The 18,417-nt window shown below is 44.4% G+C and overlaps 1 protein-coding gene across 2 annotated transcripts in view; it reads left to right on the top strand.

Annotated features, from left to right (window-relative positions):
• The window catches only part of CDON (cell adhesion associated, oncogene regulated), a 107,717-nt gene extending 90,039 nt beyond the window's left edge, over positions 1–17,678 (top strand). For both annotated transcript variants that reach the window (XM_066606624.1, XM_066606625.1), the window contains 9 exons: positions 1,625–1,825; positions 1,906–2,084; positions 2,160–2,265; positions 5,939–6,061; positions 6,567–6,785; positions 7,975–8,246; positions 8,337–8,416; positions 11,859–12,097; positions 12,321–17,678. In XM_066606624.1, coding sequence (XP_066462721.1) covers positions 1,625–1,825; positions 1,906–2,084; positions 2,160–2,265; positions 5,939–6,061; positions 6,567–6,785; positions 7,975–8,246; positions 8,337–8,416; positions 11,859–12,097; positions 12,321–12,463 — 1,562 coding nt within the window. In that variant the 3' untranslated portion in view covers positions 12,464–17,678. The remainder of the gene's footprint in view (positions 1–1,624; positions 1,826–1,905; positions 2,085–2,159; positions 2,266–5,938; positions 6,062–6,566; positions 6,786–7,974; positions 8,247–8,336; positions 8,417–11,858; positions 12,098–12,320) is intronic.
• Positions 17,679–18,417: the final 739 nt, after the last annotated feature.

The following is an 18,417-nucleotide window of genomic DNA, read 5'->3' as shown; positions in this document are numbered from 1 at the left end:
GCCTGACCCTTCCTTGAAATATCTGATAACAGAGAATAATAGTTTGAATTCAGGGTTGGCTCCAGCTTTATATGGGCCCTTGGGCAACAGAATCACAGTGGGCTCTCTTGATAACTTATATCCACCTCTGCGCTGCCTTAAGGCCCATTTACACTGGACAATTATCGCTAAATATTCGCAAATCAGCGATCATTTTAGCGATAATCGGCGCACGTAAATGGGCGCGGGGCACCCACATTTCGAGCACTTTTAGGTGATCGTTAAAATCAAGCTCACCTAAAAATCATCACTCACTTTTATCAGCAGTTCTCCACAGGGCAGTGCTGATAGCATTGTTTTCCTGCGGAGAACAAAGGATCTGAGCACAGATAATAGCCTTGGGCTATTAGCTGCGTTCAGGGGAGCCCCAATTTGCATACATAATTGGTATTTAAATGGCTGAGTAGCTACTTAAATACCAATTATTTTTTATGCAAAATAATCGCGCAAAGCTGTCGCTCAAACTATCGTTTGAGCGATCTTTGAGCGATTATCTGCTCCTGTAAATGGGCCTTTAGTAAAATATAGACACTGTTGAGCTCCTCTAGTAATTTATAGGCCCCCCTGTGCTCCCTTAGTAATTTACAGGCCCCATTGTGCCACCATATTCATAGGCCCTACTGTGCCCCTTTTGTGATGTATAGGCCTTTTTGCACCCCCTTAGTAATTTATAGACCCCATTGCGCCACCTTATTTATAGGCTCTACTGTGCCCCCTTAGTAATTTATAGGCCCCACTGTGTTCTTTTAGTCATTTATGGGCCCTATTCTGACCCCTGAGTAATTTATAAATTCTACTGTTCCTTCTTGAGCAATTCAGAAGGCCTCACTGTGCCCCGTCAATAAAATAAAACAAGAAATTCACTTCCCTCTATCACACTCCCGCATCGTCCTCCGTCCGCTGCCATTGCCTCTTCTGGTCAGGAATCACATAGGTGGTGCCATAATATCATTTGTCATCGCCCCAGATTGTATTCACACTTCTGTTTATCAATACTGGGCCTTTTAGCTGTATTAAAGTCGAACCCATCACCGTAATGCACAGTATGGTGGTAGGAGTTATTTTTTGACCTGTGATATTTGTTGTGTATTTAACTCTTTCCTCTCCTTACTAATCCTTCTCTTTGCTTCCTGCTTCTTTCTGCTCTCTTTGTCCAAGGGGATTGTGTAAGTATCTGCTGTGAGAGACATGATGGCCGCCATGTACATCCCCTCCCCTGTCATTAACGCTATACTGTCCTATATTCACTTATCTCTGTAGCCCCGATAGTTTGTTCACCCTTGTGTTACTGTGCACCCATGTGTATCTGGGGAACTGAGGGATCCATGTAACTTACTCAATTCTGAACTGGCATTGCTATGGTGGAAATAGGGGGCACTTGGGAAGATGTGTGGTTGGCATTTGAGGTGATATGGCTGAAGTTGCGCATGCAAAACAGTAGAGACCTTATGGCGACCGATGCAAGAGGTGAAAGGTTTGGATTTTGTGGTGGGTATGCCAGTGGAGTGGAGGTGACGGTGCCGTTGGTGTTAATTTAGTAATTATTTCACTGCTCTAAATTGCATTCTATTCATCTCCCTTTTAGTCCCTGAAGCCCCTGACCGTCCCACCATCTCCATGGCTTCTGAAACTTCTGTCTATGTGACATGGATTCCAAGAGCAAATGGAGGCTCCCCGATAAACTCCTTTAAGGTGGAATATAAGAAAACAGGGAAGCCTTGGATGACTGCTGCCGAAAACATTCCCCCATCCAAGCTGTCCGTTGAGGTCTCCAACCTGGAGCCAGGTATGATATGAGCTTTTGGCAATTGTGACCTGGGATAGGTGGTAGAACTTGCTGAGCATATTTACTCTTCTTCACAACAGCAATGTATAAATTCCGGGTCATTGCCATTAATATATACGGGGAGAGCCGGAGCAGTATGGTGTCCCTACCTTATCAAGTGATAGTATACAGCAAACGCCTAACCAACCCCTTGATTGTCGGCCCTCGTATTGACCACACAGAGGCAGTGACGGACACAAAGATCATGCTGAAGTGGACGGTAAGTGACTCTCCACTTCTCCTTAATTCTCATATGATACATATGGGATGTCTTACAATTCTCTTGCCATTCCAGTACATTCCTGCAAACAATAACAACACCCCGATCCAAGGCTTCTACATCTACTACCGCCCCACGGACAGCGACAATGACAGCGACTACAAGAGGGACATGGTAGAAGGTGAGAGGCAGGGTTAGGTGGGAGATGTGTATCCTGGTCTCACAGATGATTCTTCTAGTATACAAGTCATGGCCATAAGTTTGGAGACTAAATTTGGGTTTTCATAAAGTTTGCTACTTAGATCTTTTAGTTATATGTTTCTATGGTTACTAAAGTACAATTATAAGCATTTTATACCTTTTTAAACTTTTATTGACAAATGCATCACGTTTAGGCAAAGACTCAATATTTACACTATTGATCATTATTTTTCAAGACTTCTGTAATTCGCGACCCATTCTTCCTAAGCAATGCTTGGAGTTTATAACAATTTATCTGTTTGGTCTACCCATTTTGAGGATTGACCACAAGTGCTCAAAGGGATTGAGATCTGGGGAGTTTCCTGGCCATGGACCCAAAAAGTTTTGTTCACCGAGCCACTCAGTTATCCCTTTTGCCCTGTGACCTGGTGCTCCATCATGCTGGAAAAAGCATTGTTCATCACCAAATTGCTCCTGGAGGGTTGGGAGAAGTAGTTCTTGGAGGATGTTTAGATCTTTATTCATGGCAGTGTTAAAGGGGTTGTCCCGCGCCGAAACGGGTTTTTTGTTTTTTTTTAACCCCCCCCCCCCCCCCCGTTCGGCGCGAGACAACCCCGATGCAGGGGTTAAAAAAACAAACCGCTCAGCGCTTACCTGAATCCCGGCGGTCCGGCGTCTTCATACTTACCTGCTGAAGATGGCCGCCGGGGTCTGCTCCCTCCGTGGACCGCAGCTCTTCTGTGCGGTCCATTGCCGATTCCAGCCTCCTGATTGGCTGGAATCGGCACGTGACGGGGCGGAGCTACACGGAGCCTGCATTCTGCACGAGCGGCTCCATTGAAGAGAGCAGAAGACCCGGACTGCGCAAGCGCGGCTAATTTGGCCATCGGAGGGCGAAAATTAGTCGGCTCCATGGGAACGAGGACGCTAGCAACGGAGCAGGTAAGTATAAAACTTTTTATAACTTCTGTATGGCTCATAATTAATGCACAATGTACATTACAAAGTGCATTAATATGGCCATACAGAAGTGTATAGACCCACTTGCTGCCGCGGGACAACCCCTTTAATAGGCAAAGTTGTGAGTAAGTCCACTCCCTTGGATGAAAAGTGACTTCACACAGGATGGCTTACTCTTGGCATGACACAAGACAATCATTATTCCAAATGTCCCAAAAAGTCATAGACTAGGTTGACATGGAGCGGAATTGCAGCAGAAAGTCCGTACGGAAATTCTGCATGCATTCTATAGCCTGAGCCTAAGCAGCAGAGTGGATGAGATTTCCAAAAATATATGCGGCGTGGAATTCAAGTCTGCGACATGTCAATTGTATCTCTGTTTCCGGTGCTGGCTTTCTCCTCTCTATGGGAAGAGATACCTTCTGCGGAGTACAGGCAGACAAGCCGCTTCAAACCTACGCCATACGGTCCCACCGGAACCTTCCGTGAGATTTCCGTCCCGTGGGAATACAGCCTTAGGGCTCTTTCCCTAGAGCGCATATCGGCTGTCCGTTTTCATGGCCAATAATGCATCAGATACGCTGTGATCTGATGCATTGGATTCCAATGCATCAGATTACTTAGCCATATTCGCTACTCATTGGCCTCCCCCGCACTAGACTCGCTCCGCTCCAATCCATACTAAATGCAGCAGCTAGACTCATTTTTCTATCCAGCCGTTATTCAGACGCCTCTGCATTATGCCAGTCGCTGCATTGGCTGCCCATCCACTGCAGAACTAAATTTAAACTTCTCTACCTCACTCACAAAGCTCTGCATAGCGCTGCGCCACCATACATCGCCTCCCTACTGTCAGTACACCACCCAGCCCGCTCACTCCGATCGGCTAACACCCTCAGACTAAACACCCCTGTAATACGAACCTCTCATGCTCGCCTACAGGACTTCACCAGAGCAGCACCCATCCTCTGGAATGCTCTACCCCAAGGCATCCGGACAATTCCCGATGCACGAAATTTCAGACGTGCCTTAAAAACACACCTCTTCAGGGAAGCATACCAAATCTCCTGACCTAGTCCCTCGCCCCTCCCTATGGTGCTCCACCCTGTTTGCCTTCTGATAAATGATCTGTACATAATATTTCCTATTGCCTGTGTTCCCCACCCCCTGCACCTCCTGTACCACCCTCAACCCATTTGTGTCTAACCCAATGTACCTTATATTGTAATTGTTGTATTGTTTTGCATTTATCCATGCCTGAAAGCGCTGCGGAATAAGTTGGCGCTATACAAATAAAGATTATTATTATTATTATTATATATTCCTGACACGTAAAAGCGCCCGGCCAAGCCAATAAGGTGCCGGGCGATTTTACGTTGGACCCAAAACATAGTCTTGGAACTATATTTTGGGCCGGAATACGTCGTCGTGCTAAACTCCCTCCCTCTGCTGTCCTTCCCCGGTGGAGGCTCACCTCTGCCCTCCCCCCGCTGGCTCTTTGCAATAGGAGGAAGGAGACGGGGGTGGGGCTAAGTGCCGGCTTGTTCCAACCTCTCCTATTGCTGGCTGCAGACAAGGGGCAGAACGTGGACGGAGCTAAGCTCCTGCCATCTCCTTGCCCCTTGTCTATAGCCATTAATGGGAGGAAAAAAAATGCAGGCATTCTCTTCAATGGAGCTGCTGCTGCTGCCGGCGGCTCCATTGGAGACAATGGTCTGCTGGCACACATGAATTGTTTTTTAGGGAAGAGCATTACATATATGCTCTTCCCTGAAAAAGAAAAATTTTAGTGTAAAAAAAAAAAAAAATTACTTACCTGTCCACCGCTGCTGTGTCCCCCGCATGCGGCAGATGTGTCCTTCTTCCCCACTAGTTAAAAGAATTCCCTGCTGCTACATCTGCCACATCTTCAATTCTCTACCGCAGCTGTCACACATACCCTTCCCTGAAAACCCATTGATGGGATGTCGGCAGCAGGATTCTCTACCGCAGCTGTCATGTGTGACAGCTGCGGTTGAGAATTGAAGAATTCCCTTTGCTGCATCTGCCACAGATGTGGCAGACGTAGCAGCAGGGAATTCTTTTAACTAGCGGGGGTGAAGGAAACATCTGCCGCATGTGTTCTTCATGCCCGTGGGGGTCACGGCAGCGGCGGAGAGGTAAGTTTTTTTTATTTTTTTAATATATTTTTGCACTAAAATGTTTCTTTTTCAGGGCTTATATGTAAAGCCCTTCCCTGAAAAAGAATGCAGAGGGCCGGCAGAGCATTGTTTTCAATGGAGCCACCGGCAGCAGCCACGGCTCCATTGACAACAAGCACGCAGCTTTGTTCACGCGTGTTTTTGCTCGTACCTAGGTGCGCACGTATGTACGCTCCCAAGTACGTACGAAAACACACTCGTGTGAACCCACCCTTATGGTCCCAACAACATAGGAGGAAAATCCAACATTTCAATCTCTTACAATGGCCGGCTCTTGAGATATTTCCAGCAGGGGTTGAAATGCTGCATTTTCCTATATGTTATTGGATCACTAAAGATGTTGAATAGATGTCGTTGGCTCTTCTGTACTTTGGATCTTTTCTATAGAGCACTGTGGTTGCTGTACACCACATGGATCCGTCAGGAAAGACTGTAAATGAAACGGATGTGGAAAAAATTAGAAATGTGATAATTTTTGTTTTTCAATAACAGGACTAAAGCAGCAGCACTTGATAAGTCATCTGCAGCCGGAGACCTCTTATGATATCAAGATGCAGTGCTTTAATGAGCAGGGCGAAAGCGACTTTAGTAACGTCATGATGTGCGAGACTAAAGGTAAGATTACTATGTTGTTAACCATGGAACACTAGATATGACACTTGAAGGGGAACAAATCAGACAAGGGTGTGCTGACACTGGGGTGATGACCTGGGCTTGCTGACACCTGGGGGTGACAAGTACACACCAACACTTAGGGTGGCACAACAAGGGCACGCCAACACTTGGGGGGGATGACTAAGGCACTCTGACACATGGGGGGGCAACAACAAGGGTGCACTAAATCTTTGGCGCGGGACAAGGGTGTACCAAAGTTGGAGTGAGGAGAGAAACAGGACATGACATGCCAACACTTGGGGGACAGGATGAGGGCACATGACTGTGGTGACACTTGGGGAAGAAGCGTGTCCATTAATTCTTGGCTGGGTGGATTATGGGTGCCAGCCCTTAGTGGATAGGGGTAGATGGGAACCAGATTGCACTGGCACTTGGAGTACAGTGACCTCCTAAATGACAATCTATATAAAATCTTGCCTGTGTAAAACTTTGTTTTACATTCTAGCCCGCAGGAGCCATGGAGCCTCGGAGTACCCGGTATTAGAGCTCAGTACGCCATCTATCATAAGTGGATTAGGGAGCTCCAGCTCATCCAGTACGTTGGCGCGCAGTGGAGACATGCTCTATGTGATCGTGGGCTGTGTCTTAGGTGGGATGGTCCTGATCCTCATGACATTGATTGCCATATGTCTTCTTAAACAGCGGCAAGAGAGTCTCCTGCACAGTAAGTCCTTCAGTCTCAGAATTTCGTAGAAACTTCTCAAAGTGTCCTCTGGTTTCGGAGCAAAATCTTGTCCCAGGACGAAGGGGAGCTGTTACCTGCAGTTGTTCTCTGCCAGCACCTCCGATTTGCTAGTTCCATGTCCTGTTTTCAGCCATCCAATATGGCTGATACAATCTTCAGACTACCTTGTTGGCCAGTCAGAAAGCAGTGCCCAGTGTGCATTAGGTATTTAGAAAATTGCAGCGGCCATCTCGGGTGGACAAAAACAGGACTGGTAACCAGCGAACCAGAGAAGACCGGCAGAGAACAACTACTGCAGGTAATATACCTCCCACCCTTTCCTGTCCTGGGACAGAACTTTATCCCAAGACCAGAAGGTCACTTTAATTGAAGACATTTTATATTTTCATATGCCTAGTAGTAGCAGCTTAGTTGAGGTCATATAATGCAGGAAGGGGTGAGCAGTTCACTTTTCCTACATCAGTTGACTGTACAGCGTGCAGAATAGCAGAATAGTGAGCGCAGCTCTGGAGTATAACACAGGATGTAACTCAGGATCAGTACAGGATACATAATGTATGTACACAGTGACTCCACCAGCAGAATAGTGAGTGCAGCTCTGAAGTAATGTATGTACGCAGTGACTCCACCAGCAAAATAGTGAGTACAGCTCTAGAGTATAATACCGGATGTAACTCGGGATCTGTACAGGATAAGTAATGTATGTACACAGTGACTCCACCAGCAGAATAGTGAGTGCAGCTCTGGAGTATAATACAGGATGTAACTCAGGATCAGTACAGGATAAGTAATGTGCGTACACAGTGACTCCACCAGCAGAATAGTGAGTGCAGCTCTGGAGTATAATACAGGATATAACTCGGGATCAGTACAGGATAAGTAATGTATGTACACAGTGACTCCACCAGCAGAATAGTGAGTGCAGCTCTGGAGTGTAATTCAGGATGTAACACAGGATTAGTACAGGATAAGTAATGTGTATTTACTGTTATTTATTTTTTAATATGGGGAGTACCTGCTAATATGAGACTATTCTTACTGAGATTTTCTGTAAAGTGCAGCTCTGGAGTCTATAGCTCAGGATTAGTACATATGCTTTAATCATTACTGCAGTTTCCACACATATATGTAATAACCATGTCACTGATGTATGTCATCTTTTTTATAGAATTTGAGCCTCCTGGTTACCTGTACCAAGGGTCAGATCTCAATGGCCAAATGATTGAATATACTACCTTACCAGGAACTAGCTTAATCAATGGCAACATTCATGGAGGATATATGGGAAATGGGGCCATCACCAATGGCTGCCCCCACATGCATCACAGTGTCCATAACGGAGTGAATGGCATCCTAAATGGAGAATTATATCCGACATGTCCTAATTCTCTTAAGGGAACTTGTCCTGACTATGAACACTTGCCACATAGCCTCTCCAATGTAAGTCCATGTTTAGTGTTTACCTTGTATATACCCGAGTGGTCCCTGTGTTCGTACAGTCCATGACGCCAGTGCTATTTTGTATTCCAGGGCGGTGTTATATATTCATCTATACCCCAGACGGACCCGTCAGAGTGCCGAAACTGCAGGAACTGCTGCAACAATAACAGGTTGGCATCTGCATATTTGACATCCTGTCTTGACTGAAGGGGGGATAATATTGGATTTGATATAACTTAAAGGGTTTATCCAGGACTGAAATATTGATAACCGAAAATTTAGGGTAGGTCACAAATCTTCGATTGCGGGGGTCTTACTCCAGGGCAGCCTTGCCAGTAGGCTGTTTAGAAGGGCGATGGTGATTGGGCGGGTACTGCTGCCTCTTCTCTGTGATGTCATGTTCATGGATAACCTGGCCTATATGCAGCTCAATCGCAGACAAGTGAATGGGATTCATTGATGGCATATCAGGCACCGCCACTACCAAATGTACAGCGCTTGCCTGTACTCCGTCCCTTTTAAGTTTTACGGTAGCTGAAGGCACAAAAGCACAAACTGGAACACAATGCCTTGTGAAAGTATTCATCCCTTTGATGTTTTTTCTGTTTTGTTGCATTACAACCTGGGAGTAAAATTGATTTTTTTGGACGGGTGTTGTAATATTTTTTTATTATATTTTTTTTAACTATGAAACAAACAATGATTAAGACAGAAAACAGAATTTTTATGTGCTTAAAAGAGGTTCTGTCATTAAAAAAGAAAAATTCTATACTTACCTCTTCCTCCCTGGTCAGTCTACTTACCAGATCTTCACCTCCCCCATCTTCTCCTGTCTCCTGCAGTCCAGGGGGTCACTTCACCTTCAGCTGCCTTATTCTTGACCTTTCTGTGAGGTTACGTACATTGGTTGGCAGTCTTCTGCCTGCCAGCCAATGTACGTCACAGCTCACAGGCCAGCAGGGGGAGTGCCTATCTGTTTTAGAGATGCTCATGCAAGCTGTTTCGGCAATAGATTCCTTATTTGTTGCGATTTACAAATACAAGTCTCTTGGGTATGCTTCTATTGGCTTAGCACATCTACATCCTGAGACTTTTGCCCATTCTTCCAGGCAAAACTGCTCCGAACTCCTTCCAGTTAGATGGTTGAGCTGGTGTCCATCAGAGTTCAAGCGAGCTACAGATTCTCAATTGGATAGAGATCTGAGCCCTAATTAGACTATTCCAAGATATTTCTAGGTTTAGACCCTTCCATTATAGCTTAAGCAGTACATTTAGACTTCTTGCCCTGTTGGAAGGTGAACCTCCATCCCAGTCTCAGATCTCTGCAACACTGAAACAGGTTTTCCTCAAGAATTGGACTGTATTTACTGCCATCCATCTTTCCTTCAATCCTGACCAATTTTCCAGTCCCTGCAAATGCAAAGCCTCCTCACAGCATGATACCGCCACCACCGCACATCACTGGGTAAAATGGTGTTCTTAGGGTGATGGGAAGTGTTGGGTTTGTGCCACATATAGTGCTTTCCATGATGGCCAAAAAGTTCAGTTCGTCTCATCTGACCAGAGAACCGTCTTCCATGTGTTTTGGGCAATCAGCCACATTCTGTTTGGCCAACTCCAAATATGTTTTCTTATGCTTTTCTTTAAGCAATGGCTTTTTTTCTGCTGGTCTCCCGTAAAGCCCCAGTCTATGGGGCTTACAGTTTATAGTGGTCCCTTGGACAGATACTTCTATCTCCTTTGTGGATCTTTGGAGCTTCTTCAAAGCTATTGTTGGTGTTTTTGTTGAGTCTGCGGGTTTGGGCGGACCCTCTTCTCTTGTGATATTTGTGGTTGTACCATATTCTTTTCATTGTGGTATAATTTGGTATAATGGGTTTATGGCGCTCTGAGGGATGTTCAAAGTGTTAGTTATTTGATTTTTTATAACCCAACTCTGACCTGTACTTCTCCACAACTTTGTCTCTGAGCTGTTTGGAGAGCTCCTTGGTCTTTGTGTTGCTTGCTTAGTGGTGTTGTAGACTGGGGGGTGAATATATATGCTCTCACAATTTTTCTTCCTTTATTTTTTTAAATAACCTTTTTTTTATTTCCTTCAGTCCGATGTAACAATTTTGACTATTTTGTCAGGTTCATTATATAAAATCTAATTCATAAAATCGAATTCATTTTGTAAGTCAACAAAATAAGAAAAACCCCAGGGGGGTGAATACTTTAACAAGGGACTGTAAATCAATTAGATCCGTTAACTTCTTCTAGACTTAGGCCAGTTTTACATGGGCGATAAAAACGTGAGAGATCTGTGTGTTGCGAGACGCACAGATTTTGCACAAATAAGAACCCCATTCATTTGAATGGGTTCATACACATAAGCAATGTTTTCCCGCATGGCACCTCAATGCGATGCTATGTGAGAATCACATTGCAGCATGTTCTATCTGGCTGCGATATCGCCCATTGCTTTCAATCATAAAAGATCATATACTCGCCTCTCTGGTGTCTCTGCTCCGATCTCCCTTTTGACGCTGTGTCAACAGACTGTTGCAGCCAATCACAGGCCTCAGTGCTCAAACCCTGAGGTCTGTGATTGGCTGCAGCAGCCTGCATTGTGCCATAAACAGGCTTACTTGAGCCTGTCGACAAAGACATGGCACAGAGAATGGAGCAGCAAAGCTGTAACTGCGAGGAGCCGTGAGAATGGGGCCGGCTTCACACGACCAGATTTCTACTGTGGAATCCGTGGTCGGTGTCTGCATGGAGGATCTGCAGCAAATAGCATCCATCGAGACGGCGCTGGAAAAACAAAGATTCAAAAAGAGAATCTGTACTGCGCATGACCAACAACGTGCGTCTGGGGTGATCCGCAGTACAGAAAAAGCAGGTACACAGTGTCGCCGGCCGGGTTACAGACAGATTTCACAGTGGGAACCCATACGTGGAATCCAGTTCTGCCATGTGCAGCCAGTTGTAAGTATAGGATGTTTTATTATTTTTACATACGGGAAGCATGAATTAAAAAAAAAAAGAAAAAGAATCAAATATATATAAGTGGGACAGCAACTTTTAAAGTTAGGATTGATGTTAGGGTTATGTTTTGAACTACTTTTAAAGAGTTTGTCCAGAAATGTTACTATTGATGACCTGTCCTGAGGTCCATCGCTTGAGATCCCCACCAATTGCCAATCTGGCTGTCAGTATGGAAGCAGGTTGTGCTTTCTGTATTGCTGCAGACCAATTTAGTACTGCAGGTACAACTCAGAATGCATTCTATGGGAGCTGTACTAGTAGTACCAAACTGGGCTGCTGCAATGTCAATAGTCCTGTCTGCTTCCAGCACCAGCCTGACGATCAGCTGGGATACCGAGTAGTGGATCCCCGACGATCAACTATTGATGTCCTATCCTGAGGACAGGTCATCAACAGTAATATTCCCGGACAACTACGTCGCCAGTGCTTATATTATCTTGAAAGGGTGAACAAACTCAAGCACATTTGGTTGAGATGACATCTAAAGTCTGAACATTCCTTTGATCCGTCTTAAATGCTTGTCTACCTCTTATTATGGCAGCCAGATGGCTATAAGATTATCATATTTGTCTTCTCTTCACTCAGGTGTTTTAGCAAAATCAATGACTCTTACAGCAGCAATGGTACAGCCAAGACTCCATATCAAGAGGATACACAAGAAACCAAACCTCTCAGTCCAGTGTCAGTGCCCATGAACTTGTCATCTGGGGAACCTGAATGTGCACCAGAATTAGAGATGGACCTTAAAGAAAAGGATGTACAGGCACCTCCACGTTCTTCATACCATGACGCGATGCAAGAGAGAATAGCAGAGTCTCATGAAGGTAAGTGATGGGATGGACACTGCCAGTTGTGGGACTGCTGGTGGTGGTTGAGAAGAGGCCAGAGAAGGATGGTTATATCTGGAAAGACGATGGAGTGTCCAACAGTTAGGTCATGCACTTAGGACACCCAATGGTTGAGTCAACAAGAGAGGAGGTCATTGTTGAGTAGATGGTTATGGATGAAGAAAGGGAATTTATCTATTTTTTCCATATTCCTTGGCAGGTGATGGTTGCTCCAGTCCAAAAGAAGATGGTGGGATCATATTACCGACTTCTGTTGTCTTAAAAAACTGTGATGAGAGCAAAACTCGGACGTTGGACAATTCAACCGTCGACCTTTACCAGCAGCCGATACCGGAGGCGTGAACAGAACCATAAGGACTGTACTTTTCTGTTATAAAGACCATCATGACATGACTGCGGCCAAGATGACGACGTCGCTTATTACAACGCAACATGTAGTCATGCGTAGGTCAATCAGGACAAGTACATCACTTGTACTGACCCTGTACCACCCGTGCAAAAGAGATCCACCATCTTCATTCAGTTTAGTCAGCCATGCTGTGAGCAGTGCCGGTGTATCACTGATGAAGTCACTGCCATACAAATGTCTTAAAAGCCAACAACATATATGGCGAATGTATCCAGAGAGACCCCAAAGCGTGTCCATTTGACACATACTACGCCGATATGTGTTGGCATCCTTTCTTTCTTTCCTAGTTGCTCTGCTTTCTTATACAGCGGCATATAGGAGGGGGCCCTAATGGAAAGAGTCTAATTAAACTAACCGCTTCCATTTCGAATACAGCATCCTAACCTGTCACATGTCTTTTGGCACAACCAATCATGGCAGAATTATTTTACTAATCGCCATTTAGAACACCCCTTCACTAGTCATAGGTTGAATAGTTGTAGCAGATGAGTTTGCAACATTTTGCAGTTAACACGGTGTCAATAGGTGAATACATTGTAAGACAGTTGTGGCCGAGTGTCACAGGATGGCGGAGGGGCATGAATGGCAGAGAGAAGCACTTTAGTCCTTACTCTGTCCGTGTTATATAGAATTAAATTATATAAAGATATCTATTTAATATTACTTATGCACTAATTGTTCTAATAATCAGTAACGACCTAGTCCTGTATCGACACGTATACAGCGTGGATCATCTAGGTGCCGAAGCCTCGTCATTAGATTTATGTCTTCTTTTTAATAATTATTTCCTTGCTTTTATTTTGACATTGCGGGAGGGGGGGAGGGGGGAATATTTATCAACCGCAATGTGGCACAATGATGGTGGACTGTGTCTATAGGGCTAAAATGAAGGCCTGAGAAGTGTAATATATGGGTCCGATAAGCATTATAGTCAGTGCAATGTAATAACATTCTGTTTGTACGTAGTAACAGCCATCAAAATGGCCACTTCACGACAATCGAGAGCAGTGGTAGGTTGTCTAAGCATACTGGCCCCATTGCAAGTCAGATGAGTACCCCTGTTTTTTACGGCACTTCTTAGGTAAAGAAGAAAACCAGTGTTGTGCCTTCCAAAATGGCTGTAAGTGACCATTTAAAGCCCTAATTCTACTCAAAATGGAAACATTCAGGTTTTACTACAACTCCAATATTTTACTTGCACGATACAGTGACGGGGGTCTTGATAGCTGAGATATGACGAACTGTTTGGTGGGCCTTACAATGAAGAGCCATCCATGAGCTTGCCAGTAACATAGAGAACCACGTGGTCACCGAAGCTTTACTTTCTGTATGGTGACCCACCAAAGCGGTTTTGCTTCATTAATACGGAGGTGCATCCCAGCCTGATCTCCCGATCCAAACTCTGAAACTTGTAACTATTATAGCAATCTATGATGCTTGGACTTTGGGTCTGGAGACCCCCGGTCAGGCTGGACGCAAAAACTAGGCCAAAATACATTGGTGTCAGTGACCTGACAAAATCTAACTCTACAAAGTTTTTTCCCCTGGTTCCAACCTTGATTGTTCCTCCTTTAGAAGTAGGTTTACCTATATTGGCTGTACACTGTAACCCCACCAGACAGTCCCACATACCTCAGCTCATTTTGTTTGTGACTTTTGGGGGTGTAGGAGGAGCTCAGCCTCCCAACTCTTGTTTTTGTCACTTGGGGGGGGGGGAGGAAATTGGGGCTTAGCTACACTCACATCTGAATTGTTATAGTGAGTTTGTGGAACTGTCAGTTTGTATTACTTCTATAAACCATATTGGTCCTTTTTGGGGAGGTGGAAGTAGCTCAACCAGAGACAACATGATGGGGGGTAATTTTGCAAGGCACTTGTGTCAGTTTTGTGTTGTACGAACAAAGTTTGCGCTAATATTTTTTTTTTAATTTGTTTTTCAAAAAAGTTGTTGCAGAAGGGGGCGTGACTTCCTGCAGCTCGAAATTTACTGTAATTTATGCCAGAAACTGGCAAATAAATATTCATTAGCTCGTAGCTGACAGATTTCACTTTCAGGGGCACGGGCAGGGAAAAGATGTGCCACATGTATTTGGCGTTGTACACTTTATAATAGATTAAGCACATCTTATTCCAGTGCACTTTATGAAGACGGATATATGAAATACCAGTCTTAATTCATCTTGGCCTATATGTGCCCTTTATTCTGTGCGGCAGCCCCCAACCTGGAAGGGTGCAGATATGCTCTAAGCAAGTCCTTCCCATATATACCCTGTATATCATCTCAGGCTGGATGGATGAGATCTGGTTTCCAGACTCTTGGGCCATGGGATACATAAAATCCACTTGCATTTCCCTCCTAGACCGCGTCCGTGTTTGTAACGGGAATACCTACATTTATATTATCTTTCTTGTATTCACTTTCCTCTTTTTTTTACATGTCTTCAAATTAGTGCATTTCAATATAGACTGTATAGAGTGTTTTCTACAGAAAATCCCATTAACCCATTAGACCCCCCTCTGGCCATGTATCAGTGTTTAAAAAAAACCCATAGAGAACTCGCACCCCGACCGATGAGCCGTGAGACGCTTTTCGCGCAGCTTCTGTCCAGCTGCTGTTCTGTAATTTATTATAATGACGCTGTTTTAAGTGTCTCGTATTATTTATGTCAGGAGTTTCTATTAGCCCGGCCGGCTCGCTAATGGTTTTTATATATTAATAGGCGATTTGCAGATTGAAACTTAGTTAACCAATGGACTAACAGTGACATACCGGAGATAAGACTTGTAGATCGCGATAGGATATATTACTTTGTTCTGTGTCATGGAGGCTTTTTAATCTTAGGGTGCAGTTAGCAGCGGTGTCATACACGTGTCATGCAGCACCACTACTCTTGAGGATGTGACATGCAATGCTATTGACTCATGCAGGACAACTTTTTTTCAGACTGGCTCACTTAATGTAAAGTGGATCGAGCCCCCCTAAGGAAAACGATACAGCGCACATTGCAATCAAGGGGTGGCCAGCGATTTCAGTGGATGCTGGTGGCCTTATAGAAGCAGAATCCTTCTGCACAAGGTATACATTTAGGGCTTATTCACATGGAGCGGTCAAGCTGCAATTTTTCGCAAACTCATACCGTGTGAATAAGCCTTAGGCCCCATGTCCACGGGCTTAAAATCCGCAGCATTTTTCCCGCACGCGGATCCGCGCCCCATAGGGATGCATTGGACACCCGCAGGTAGTTAAATACCTGCGGATGTCATTTTTCCCATCAGGCACGGATCCGCGTGCGGGAAAAAAATGGACATGCTCCATTTTTGTGCTGGTCTCCTGTGGGGACGGCTCCCGCAGGCTTCTATTGAAGCCTATGGAAGCCGTCCGTATCCGCGGGAGACTCGTACCAGAATTAAACTCACCTGCTCCGGACGATGCTGTTCTTCCCTTCTTCGCGGCCGGATCTTTGTTCTTTGGCCCGGTGGATGTGCCCGGCTCATGCACGCGGCACGCAGGAGGGTACCCGCTACGGATTCTACATGAAGAATCCGCGGCGGGTCTCATTTTTCCCGTGGACATGAGGCCTTAAGGTACCTTAGTTCTATTTCAGCTCTCTGGAATGGCACGACTACTTAGCGGCTTCTCGCTCAGCGTATACGATCAATGAGCGACTCCTGTGTACTGTGAGTAGAGACGGGCATCCAGAAGAGATTGCTGGCTGCTCCACCTCCATTATCTGACAAGCTATCACTCCTGTGTAAAAGCAACGATTAGTCGCTAGGATGGCTGTCGGGCGCTTATGTGCCTGATAGTCGTCCCATGTAAAGGTGCCTTTAAACATGGCATCCAGTGAAATCCAGGCTCTTGTGTCATGATGCATCATTATAAGAATTATTCCACTTTCAGTAAATTATTCCTTGTGTAATGAAGTTATAGAATTCTCTAATGTAGCAATTCTTCATAGTTTAAAGGGAACCTGTCATCACCTATGAGCACCATAACCTAAGTTATGGAGCGCAGGTCTAGTCGCGAAGAGTCCGGGGATGTGCTTTGCACACATACCCAGCTCTCCATTCCTGTGCTGTCACTGTCTGTGCTGACAGTGCAGTGAACCCATCTCTGCATGCACTCCTATGGAGGACAGCCTGCAGAGATGAGTCCACCGCACCATCTGCACCCCTACTTTATAGGTGACAGCGCAGAAGTGGGGAGCTGCAAAGTACAGTATGTTCCTAAACTCCTCAGGACCTGCTTATGAGCACCACAACTTAGTTCATAATGACAAGTTCCCTTTAAGAGCTCTGCTTTCTGTCATTTGATGGAACACACCAACTCACAGCTCATTACAGAATGTGTATTGGAGTTCTGCATTGTAACAAGTAGAACCCCTGCATATCCATCAAATGGCCAGGACAGATTTTTATCCCCTGGGACTGTACCAAAAACTTTTTATTAAATAACAGTAAGCAGAGATCTTAAAAACCACTGAATTGATACAAATATATTGAACAATTGTATAACTTTTAACTATATAAAGAATAACATTTGCTGAATCCCGAATATCCTCATTTATTTCTATGGGAATGAACATCTAAAGCATTGCAATGATGCCTCCTCTATAGATATTTGGTCTGTGCTGGTGACTGTTTAATTGTATGTTATGCTATGAAGTGTATATTTAACCAGTCATCTGAGACTTGTGGTTCCACAGCTGCCAGCGTGACGTTCCGTTCCCCCAGAATACTCCATGAACCCATAGTACAGCACTTTGCGGGATTGTACAAGTTTATTAATGTCATATGCTGTCAGTCTATAAAGTTGTGATCTCCCCACCCCACCATATCATGTACATACTCTATAACTCACATACGTGATCTGCGATGCTACCCGTGGAGATCGCTCAGGCTTTAGGACCTCTGCTCAGAACTCGCTGCCTTGTTCTTTTTTTTTTTGTTTCTGCAAAGTATAAAGTGTTATTTCTTATCGTAAAAAAATGACTTTATTTTCCTAAGAAAAAAACAAAAGCTGTAATATTCTTTTTTCATTTGTACAGAATTGTTACTGTTGTAGTATTTTGTTGTTTTCTTGGCAGGGTTTTATCCTTTTGGTTATATTGTAATATAATATTAAAAAGACAGATGCCTAATATACAACCCCGACTCCTGGCGTGTTTATTTATGTAGCTGCATGTGCTGACAATGTGCCAAAGCTCATTAGTTTAGATGGCTCATGGATATATAAAGTGACACCGAACCAAAAATACTGCCTAAACAATGTGAAGACCTATCTAAATAAAGCAAAAAGTTATTGTTCTTTTTTCTATTCTTTGTCATTCATTACCTCACAATCTCTGCTTGCTGCTCTTGTTTTACATCCACAGACTGAAATTTTGTCTTCACCATGTTAAACTGAGGGTATGTCAATACTGACACATTGTAGCATCTGAAATATACACATCAGCACAAATCTCTCTCTAGACCTGGACTTCAGCCTGATACATTCTAACATGGTCAGAACTGTTTTCAGCCCCTAAATGTGCGCTAGTACTGGCCACAGGCAGAGATCTTGAAGATGTTGAGGATCGAAACTTAAAGTATATTAGAAAATTGCACCATTTTTTATTATACAATGATTAGACTCCATTAAAGAGGCTCAAGCAAAGCATAAAGGGATATTCCCAACTCGGGAAATTGCCCCTGATGCATTCCTGAAGTTTGATGGGGTGATCACAGGAAGCTGACAGCTTTGTTTCCTTTTCAGTGGCGCAGTGTGGTATTAGAGGTAAAGTTCCCATTCACTTTAAAAGGAATTTTGCCTGCAATACCAAGTTTGGCCACTGCAGTAGGAATGGAGCTGTGTGCTTCCTACAGCAATCAACTCAGTTCAAAAGCA

This window comes from Eleutherodactylus coqui, chromosome 6 (assembly GCF_035609145.1).
Source record: "Eleutherodactylus coqui strain aEleCoq1 chromosome 6, aEleCoq1.hap1, whole genome shotgun sequence".
Lineage (NCBI taxonomy): Eukaryota > Metazoa > Chordata > Amphibia > Anura > Eleutherodactylidae > Eleutherodactylus > Eleutherodactylus coqui.
This window is presented reverse-complemented; position numbering and strand designations above follow the sequence as displayed.